The following is a 9,836-nucleotide window of genomic DNA, read 5'->3' on the forward strand; positions in this document are numbered from 1 at the left end:
TTCCCCAGAGGCTGTTAAGACCCTCTTCTGTCCATCCCCCAGTCAGGTGATGGCTCTGCAATTCCCAGCTGCAGAAAACTGAGACCTCCCTTCCCCATCCTTTAATCTATCAAGAAACAGAGATGGATTTTTGATCTTTAATTTCTTTTAAAATAATAATTTTTTAAAAATAGCCCTGTGTCTCTTTGCCACTGTTGAGAGAGAGTTAGCCCTTCATCCTTGTATTGTTTCAGAGGCAAGGACCTGAGTGTACCATTAGAGAACAATGCTAACTAAGGTAGCCCCTTGGTTAACGGGAGAGCTTAGCACCCTAGGTGTTTCTAGGAAAAACAGGCCTTTCTTAGGGAGCTGGCAAATAAGCTTCAAGTAGTAATAGATCAGCTAAAATGCAACACAAAGAGAGGTTGGAGAGAACAACAGCATCTCTCTTAACGTCGCCTTGTAGGACTGACCGATGTACCCTACATGAGCAACCTGGCTCTACAAAGCCACCACCCAGCCACTGCCCTACCAGAAGCTCACGATGAGAGCAGGGACTCTCGCTCATTATTCTTCCCAGTGCCTTGCACGCAGCCTGGCCCACGTTAGATGAAACTGGTTGGCAAACAAGCAAAGTTCAGAGGCAGAGTAGGATTGTGAGGTGTGAATAGGGTCAATCCATTTTCATTGGCTTTTTCCTTTCAGATCCAATGAAGGTGGACTTGAGCTGACTGTGGCCATAGTTTTCAAAATTCTTTAATTCTGAGCTCTATCTGAATTGGGAGAAGAGGCAAGCAACAAAAGAGGCTGCTATAGTCTCAAAGAAATAGATCTTGAAAAAATGACCTGCCCTTGAGCCCACCAACTTCCACTCCCCACTTCTAATTTCTCCTCTGAATTTAGAGCTGTTCCCTTAGCAACGCTTGTTTCCATGGTTTCTTCCATGACAATGATCCCCAAACCCCTCCTCTCTTTTACCTCATGACAGTAATGGGTGATGGGGATCCTCAGTGTGGCCACTCCATGTTACCATGGTAACAATTAACTGAGTCTTAATTTATCTTTTGTGAAGAGGGCTAGGGAATATGAAGCTTTTGATTTGGTGGGGGAGGGTTCAGGTCTAGAGCTACCGTTCTCATAAAGAAGAAGTTAAGGGATTTGTCCTAATACTAGCCGGTAGGATTTAGTTCAAACATTTGTTCAGCACTACTTTAAGCACAACTGAGTTTGAGGGAATCAAAGGGGTACAAGGCATAGCTCCTAATATTGAAGGGCTTATAGTCTAGCCCTAGGGCTCATTGTACCTCTGAACTCTGGCACAGATGGGGCCGATAAAGTAAATGGCTCCTATAGTACCATCATGATCAGACACCTATCCACTTCCAGTATCCCCTCCAGCCAAAAGCCAAAAAAAGACTGACCGAAGCGGTCTGTACTCACAGTAAAGCTTCTTCCAGGCTGCTGTCAGAGAGTTTCCATCCTGAAAGGGAAAGAACTTTGACTCCCCCTCTTTTTAGGATAGTAGGGACCAATGCCAGCAGCCCTGAGTAGGACTATTTGGTGCAGGGATGAAGAGAAAAGAAACCAAATCTGCCCAACGCCAATGCTATGGACTGGGATGATCTCCAGTTCCAGGACTGCCATCACCTACCTGCAACAAGTCTTCCTGGGATGCGATGAATCAGCTCTTACACTGAATTAGAGAGTCATTGTCTCCATCCATTCAGCTTCTCTGTTTGTCACTGAAAATTCAGGCGAAAGGCGCAGCTCTGAAGAATGAAAGTAGAAAAACAAACAAATAAAACATCAAAGTGGAGAAGAGGACACCGAATACCAAAGCTGAAAGCTGAGCAGAGTGAATCCAAAAGCTGAGCTATCCATTCTGTGTCACAGGTAATGCAGCTCTTCCAAATTCTAGCTTTCCATCTTCATCCCCAAAAGTTTTCACCACATCTCTAATAATGAGGACCAATTCTCTACTTTTAGGGGAAATCACAAAATTTTCTGGACCCTGGTAACAATCACCTGCACTGACTTTGAAACATAATCACAGTATCTCCCAAAATGAAGGGGACAAAAGCTACAGGACAATGTAGACGGCAGGTATGTTGAAGTAAGCTATGAATAGACAGGTAGACAAGGTCATCCTTGCAAGTCAATGCAATCTGGATTAGCCAAAGTCAGTTCCAGATCCTGAGTCCAGGATTCTGTGTTCCGCCCTTTGCTACTGGATGGAACTAAGGCAGATTCAATCCTTCTGGGTACCCTGCTCACTCAGCTAGTCAGAAAAGGATAAATGGCATCCTCTTATTGGTTGACAAGGCAATGCACACCAACCAATGAAAGAATGCTCCTTCCTTTCCAGCCAATCAGAGCTCACCTATCTTCTTGAAAGGAAAGTAGACCCTTTGTCCATAAAGAAAATAAGCAGAAAGTGAATAAAATTTTTTAAAAAAACAACTGTTGCTAAGGGACATTATTGATGTGATAAATGATAGCTGCCCCAGAGAATTCATAAAGAAAAGCACTGCTTTGGGAAGAAAAGTACAAAAAGCAGACCAGCTGTCTGGTCTTGTCTGAAGGGAAGTTTCTATAGTAACATGTGATAGAAAAGCATTTTAATGTAAATACCCCCAAAACTATCAAATCCATTCATTGAGGGAATTTTTGACCTTTTAAACTTATGCTGAAATTATAATGATTAAACATTTTTATATTAATAATAGATGAAGGAAACGAGGAGAAAAGAGAATAAGAGGAGACGTGTGTTTACTGGTGCAGACATCACAGATAAAGATATGACAGTTACTGCCTGAAACATGGAGATTTTCTCCATCTCTGCGTTGTCAGCTAATATCTCAGTTTAAAACAGAGTTCTTTCAGTTGGTGTTTTTCTTTTGTTTTGTTTTGTTTTGGAAAGAGAAAGTTAATGGCTCTTAAACAGACATATTTGAAATGAAATAGTGGACAGGGCACACACTGTGCTGGTAACTTGCTAGCAATTTCCTCCCAAATCATTCTGAGAATGTTACAGCTTCCTTTGGAAAATTATAAGTAAAATAATTTCCTACCCAGATGTTTCAGGATAAGGAAAGGCAAGGCAAGGTTGATAGGTGAAAGTGGAGTCAATGTTTCTCAATCAAGGGAAACAAAAAAATCAGAAGATTACAAGCTTTAGGTGCTGTATTTGCTAATTATGAAGGCAATGCTGGGGAGGAATAAAAGAGAAGAGAATCTTGAGAAATCAAATGAGAGTGATGCTAGATTTACTAAGAGAGACACGTTTTCCTCTAACTGTGCTTTCTGTGTGGTCTGTGGGGCAAGGTGAGAAGTGGGGGTAATCCAAAATTCATCCCCCTCTCCCCTGAAGGGAGTGGTTTAGTTAGTGGGGGAGGGAGGACTATCAAACCAGGGAGAAAGCTTCTCTCTACAGTAGACACCCTTGGACAATTTCCTTGTCTCCCTCCTGTTCATGCATGAAGAGCAAATGTGTTTTTCTCATTTTAAGGGGGAAAAAGAGGGGGTGGGGGATAAGAAATCAGCTCCTCCAGTATAAAGGACTAAATGAAAAATATAAAAGACAAAATTGTAAATCCTGGAGAAATGAAGCCAGTGCGGTGGAGTGGGGGAGGGGAGGACTGTAGTGGTGGAAAGGTAAGTTGCTTTGCTGTGCGCCTCGACTTAAAAAAAAATAATAATCATCTTCCAGGATTTCCCTGGACCCGGCCGTATGTAGGATCGGCCGTATGCAGGATCGGTGTGACTCTCACCTAGCCCGGAAAAGGCAGGGGCTCCCCAGGAGATATTTTAAATAATCAAGGTGCTCAGGGATAATCATCAGTGGCCAAAGCCTCTCCACCCACCGTAACCAAGGCAACAGGAGGCTGGGGCTGCGACTGGTTGCCTGGTAACCATGCTACTGCCCAAGTCCTGTCGGTTCCCTTCCTCCTCCACCTCCGTTAGCCCTTTTGTGATAGGGGCTGTTCCTCTGCGTTCTTTCTCCTTCCTGGCCAAACAGTCATCTTTACTCCTCACACAAAGGCTACTTTGGGTAAAAAATGCGTACCTTGATGTTCTTTTTGGACAAATTTCATCCACGCTCGAATGTTGAGACCTAGATAAAATCTTACCTCGGCTTCAATATCTTCCCCCTCCTCCCCACACTTTCCCTTTCACTCCCTCCTATTAATGCGTCCAGAGAGTGTGGGAAGGAAGGGAAGAAGGAAGGCGGAGAGAGCGAGAGGGAGCGCAGGATTTAGATGCTGCGATTTTTCACTGAACGCCCGGGCTGGGATCGCGGTAGATCCTCCGTCCCGCACGCCCCTTTGCTCACCGCCTGCAAGCGTGTCTCCGCTCCCCGCACCACCGCCTTCCTTTGGCGCCAAGTTTTTCCACTGGTCGTGGCCAGGACAAGATAGAATGCTCTCCCAGAATCCCACACCTAAATCCCTGGAGAAATGAGGAAGGTGAGTCCCACATTCTTCCGCGAACCTGAGTCACCTCCTGATCTCCTCCGCATGGGGTCTGAGGGGCCGCGAGCGCAAGTGGTCTGGGGCTGGGAAGCTGAGCCGCGCGCAGGCAGGCACCGACCATTGGCACCCTAGGGCCGGGGCGCTGTCCAGCCTCTGGTGCTGAAGCTGGAGGCTCAGATTCACTGGGGTGGGGGCTCCAGGGACCTTCAGCAGACTGATTCTGAGCCCACTCCAATCGGGTAGCGACTCGAAGTAGAGGCACTGGGTCCGCCGAGTCGAAAGGCTACACTGGGAAGTAACCGCATTAGACTCACTCTTTCAGCAGATAGGGCTCCCCCAGGGCGCAATCCCCTGCTCTTCTCATTCCCCTCCCTGGAATTATTTGCGGCAATTGCGGTGGGTAGGGAGAAAGGCCCTTTGCACTGGAGCCATTACCCAGTTGTCTCCTGGTACTTTTCACATTTTTTCCTGCGGCTCTGGGCTCTCTGGGTGCTTGCAGGCAGAGTTCCCGGACTCCTGGCGCTCAGATCTGGTGGCGGGCAAAGCAGCGAGGAGAGAGGCTTGGAACGCGGAACGCGGCTGCTCTTCTGCATGCAACAGGTCAGCTGCATCTAGAATCCGGGGCGAGAAGCGCGGGAGGAGCGGCGGCGGCGGGCTTGGGGCGGCTGGGTTGCGAGAAGCAGCTCTGGCGAGGCTGTGGGGCAGTCTTTCTCCTGGGGGGCACGGGACCCAGCGAAACAAACTGCAAGCTGGGTTTCCGCATCGTCCCGGGCAGGTACTGGAACCGACGCCCCCACACCTCTAGCCTGCCCAGCACCCCGTAGGAGCGCTCACCTGCTGGGCTCCGGAGTCGCCTTTCCTCCTCTTCACTGCACCTTTGGCGGGTGCCAAGCCTGGCCGCCCAGTTCCCCGGCCCTCCAGAGCAGCCTCAGGCTCAGCTTCCCGAATATCAGCTCCAGTCGGCTGCTCCTCCAGGCACGAGCCCTGGACCTGGAGGAGGGAACTGGGCGGGGGACCTTGCCTGAGATTTACCTGGAACGGGTCGCCACGGCTGGGGAGGAAGACCACTTGCTCTCCGCTTCTTTCTGGAAGAAAGCCCCTCACCACCCAGCTGCCGGCACTTTGCGTTCCCCCAACAGCCGCAGAGCAAGCTGCAGCGCAGTGGGGCGGGGAGGGCTGGGGTTTGAGGAAGCTGTTTGTAAAGTGCCCCTGGAATACTCGCCTCTCTGGTGCCATCAGTCCTGTCCCGGTCCGTAGTCCTGGTGTGGCCCTCCGGGTGCAAACCGTCGCCGCTGCTGCCGGGCCAGGGAAGAACAGCTGCTTTAAAGCTGAGACCAACCGACGGATGGCCTGTCAGGGCCACGGATGTTCATGACGTCATCCTGAAGGCGAGCGGAGAAAGCAAGCGAAGGGGGGGCCGCGGCACTTCTCATCAAATGTCCCCTGTGGCCATGGCAACGGCTTGTGGGGAGGGGGTGCCGGTCGGCGGGCCAGCAGCGGGCAGCCTGCTACTCCTGCCGGGGTCCGGCGCTCTGCTGGGGTAGGGTCGGACATTAGTGCTGAATCCAGTTGTGCCCGGACCAGACGAGGCACCAGAGCCAGTCCCGTCCCCTGCTGGGGCTCGTCACAGCGGGCGGGCGGCTGCCTGGTCCCAGGGAGGAGACGGGGGAGACTACAGGCTTCCGGAGGGCAATTAGCAGAAACCTTCATTTTCACAGGGCCGTTTCCTATTCTTCCACCACCCCACCTGGGCTGGTCACACCTGGTTAACCTGGCCGCTCTTAGACTTGTTCTCGCCACTCTCGACCCACGCGTGCTGGAGCAGAGCACACCCAGGCAGCGCCCGCGCAGGACCCACCCACCTGCCCTGGTCCTCGCCTGCATGCACGACCAGCCGAGCTTCAAAGCTGCCGTTAGAGCTTCAGAAAATGACAAACCCACCACGGATCCAGCGCGCATCTAGGGGACGCAAACTGGTGACCAGCGAACCAGGCAGAACACAAAAATGTTTGCGAGGCTCCCCCGCACAGTATTGTAAAATGTTAACGTATTTGTCAAAAAGATTGGAAGAGTTCACACAGGACTCTGGATTTTCCAGCTCTCCTCTCCTCGAAAGCAATATCCCTGTCATTGCCATGGCATTGCCATGTCTCTTGAATAAGCGCTTGCTGGCATTCTGCATGTAGGCAGAAGCTCTGACTAGTGAACGTGTGGCTGGAGTCCAGGCACAAGTAGGCCCTCTTCTCCTTTTCGTCAATATTCACCAAGCCTATTTGTCATCAGTCTTATCCTTTTACTTCTTTTTTTTCTCCTATAGTATAAAATGTGGCCAAGAGCAGTGGTTCACACCTGTAATCCCAGCACTTTGGGAGGTGGAGGTGGGAAGATCACTTGAGCCCAGGAGTTCGAGACCAGCCTGGGCAGCACAGTAAAACCCCGTCTCAAAAAAAAAAAAGAAAAGAGGAAAGCATAATTGTTTTTTGTCACCACCTTACCTGCTCACTTCATCATTGTTACCTGTCAGGTCCTGTAAGCATGTGAGTTTGCTACCCCTTGTTCCCGCAATTGCTCTGTTGAGTGGGAGCTGGCAATGGCTTCACTCAGCTTGCAATGCTTGCTTCTTTTCCGGCTGGTGCCCTGCAGGGCTAACCCTGGAGACTCACAAATGTCTGTGCTGCTCACATCCAGCCAACACAGGCAGCAGGGCATTTCCTCCTATGTAGGCTGGAGGATTGTTGTTTTTGTTTGTTTGTTTGTTTGTTTGTTGTTTCTCATTTTCTTTTTTTATTTTTTTTTTGAGACAGAGTTTCACTCTTGTAACCCAGGCTGGAGTGCAATGGCGCGATCTCTGCTCACCGCAACCTCCGCCTCTTGGGTTCAGGCAATTCTCCTGCCTCAACCTCCTGAGCAGCTGGAATTACAGGCACGCACCACCATGCCCAGCTAATGTTTTGTATTTTTAGTAGAGACGGGGTTTCACCATGTTGACCAGGATGGTCTCGATCTCTTGACCTCGTGATCCACCCGCCTCGGCCTCCCAGAGTGCTGGGATTACAGGCTTGAGCCACCGCGCCCAGCTGTTTTTCATTTTCACATTTCAAAATATGCAGGTATTTGGGAAACATTTTTTAAAATCATATTTTTCATTTATCACTCAGATATTTGATCGCATTAAACACTCTTTACATTTTTTAATGTAAGGAATGATATCTTAATCACAAATACATGGAAAAATAGAAGAAAACATTTTAATTACTCTCAGACTCACCCATCGTTATGTAAACTAACACTGTTTTACATTTTCTGATTGGCAGTCTGAAAACAGCTGTAAATACACTCTGTGAACACCAGGAGCCAGTCAACATACAAGTGAAAAGCACCACCAACAGGGTCTAATTGTATCTCATGCACACTCTCTCACACAGTCACACCTACCAGGACAGTCATTAAACGTGCGTTTTGAATATCCTGCATGCAGCAATGTGGAAGGGGGCTTATCTTCTTTCTCCATTACCAGTAGACGTCGCTCTAAGGAAAAACAGGCTCTTATTCATATACACTTGCTCTCTTAACCAAGTGTCTGAAGAATTTTTGTTGAAAGCAAAGGCAACTTTGTATTAGATCAACCCCAAATCTTGGCCAACATGGATTGTTTTTAGCCTATTGAGAAAAATTAGTGCAGAGAAAAGATTCTGCATTTATCTCTTGGTGAAAAAGTTGTTCGGTCTTTGGCCTGACTGGCCCCTTAACTCAGGACATTTTTCTTGCAACCATTTCATTTGTGAGTCTTAGAGCTCTAGGCTATATTAATGCTCCATTCATTATCTTTGTAAAGCACTTTTAATTTTTCACTGAGTATTTTACGTGATGTATCTTGCTTGATTCTAGAAGCTGCCCATTTTATAGATAAAGAAGCAGAGCTCAGACTGTTTAATTCACTTGAGTTCCCAGTGTTCCTTCTGCTAGAAAGACCCACTGTCTCCCTTACATGAGTCATCAAAATTATGTGTTAAATGGTTAAGAGAGCTAGTTGGGTGTGGTGGTACTCGTCTGTAGTCTCGGCTACTCAGGAGGCTGAGGTGGGAGGATCACTTGGGCCCAGAAGTTCAAGGCTGTAGTGAGCTATGATTGCGCCACTGCACTCCAGCCTGAATAACAAAGAACTTCTTTCAAAAAGAAAAAAAATTCCAAAACAACAAATAAAGAGTTTGGGGCTGGGCGCGGTGGCTCACGCCTGTAATCCCAGCACTTTGGGAGGCCGAGGCGGGTGGATCACGAGGTCAAGAGATCGAGACCATCCTGATCAACATGGTGAAACCCCGTCTCTACTAAAAATACAAAAAATCAGCTGGGCATGGTGCCGCGTGCCTGTAAACCCAGCTACTCAGGAGGCAGAGGCAGGAGAATTGCCTGAACCCAGGAGGCGGAGGTTGCGGTGAGCGGAGATCACGCCATTGCACTCTAGCCTGGGCATCAAGAGTGAAACTCCATCTCAAAAAAAAAAAAGACCTACTTCCCAATGCTGGAGAAGGTACGGTGAAATAAGTGCTCATACCTGTGGAGGTTGCAAGTTGGTTAAATTCATTGGAAAGCAATTTTGCAAGGTATATCAAGGGTCATGAGCAGTCTGGGCAATATAGCAAGACCCTGTCTCTACAAAAAAAAAAAAAAAAAAGTCATAAACACAAACATGTTCCCACCCTTTGGACCAGTTCCTCTTTAGGGTATCTTTTTTTTTTTTTTTTTTTTGAGATGGAGTTTAGCTTTTGTTACCCAGGCTGGAGTGCAATGGTGCAATCTTGGTTTACCGCAACCTCCGCCTCCTGGGTTCAAGCAATTCTTCTGCCTCAGCCTCCCGAGTAGCTGGGACTACAGGCACGCGCCACCATGCCCAGCTAATTTTTGTATTTTTAGTAGAGACAGCATTTCACCATGTTGACCGGGTTGGTCTCGATCTCTTGACCTCGTGATCCACCCGACTCGGCCTCCCAAAGTGCTGGGATTATAGGCGTGAGCCACTGCGCCCGGCCCTTTAGGGTATCTTAAAATAATCTTAAATACAGAAAATGCTAGATGCATTAAGCTGTCTGTTGTCACATTGTTTAATATTTTAAAAAATGGGCCGGGCGCGGTGGCTCAAGCCTGTAATCCCAGCACTTTGGGAGGCCGAGGCGGGTGGATCACGAGGTCAAGAGATCAAGACCATCCTGGTCAACAAGGTGAAACCTCGCCTCTACTAAAAATACAAAAATTAGCTGGGCATGGTGGCACGTGCCTGTAGTCCCAGCCACTCAGGAGGCTGAGGCAGGAGAATTGCCTGAACCCAGGCTGGAGTGCAATGGCGCGATCTCGGCTCACCGCAACCTCCGTCTCCTGGGTTCAGGC

The 9,836-nt window shown here is 48.5% G+C and overlaps 1 protein-coding gene across 11 annotated transcripts in view; it reads right to left on the reverse strand.

Annotated features, from left to right (window-relative positions):
• Positions 1-6,549, reverse strand: part of AEN (apoptosis enhancing nuclease) — a 40,202-nt gene extending 33,653 nt beyond the window's left edge. For 2 of the 11 annotated variants that reach the window (XR_004264073.1, XR_004264072.1), the window contains exons 1-4: positions 5,286-6,549; positions 4,887-5,062; positions 1,631-4,734; positions 1,420-1,459 (exon numbers count right to left, since the gene is read on the reverse strand). Coding sequence is in view for 2 of the 11 variants with exons in the window: in XM_032262460.1 (XP_032118351.1) it covers positions 4,476-4,734; positions 4,887-5,062; positions 5,286-5,687 (837 nt within the window). In the remaining 9 variants the exon portion in view is untranslated. Of the gene's footprint in view, positions 1-123 lie in introns of those variants that run through there. The other 9 variants (XR_004264071.1, XM_032262460.1, XM_032262456.1 and 6 more) reach the window with 9 other exon arrangements.
• Between the last annotated feature and the right edge of the window lie 3,287 nt (positions 6,550-9,836).

The sequence above is a fragment of the Sapajus apella genome, unplaced genomic scaffold, assembly GCF_009761245.1.
Source record: "Sapajus apella isolate SASKATOON/1434 unplaced genomic scaffold, GSC_monkey_1.0 scaffold129, whole genome shotgun sequence".
NCBI classification, from domain to species: domain Eukaryota; kingdom Metazoa; phylum Chordata; class Mammalia; order Primates; family Cebidae; genus Sapajus; species Sapajus apella.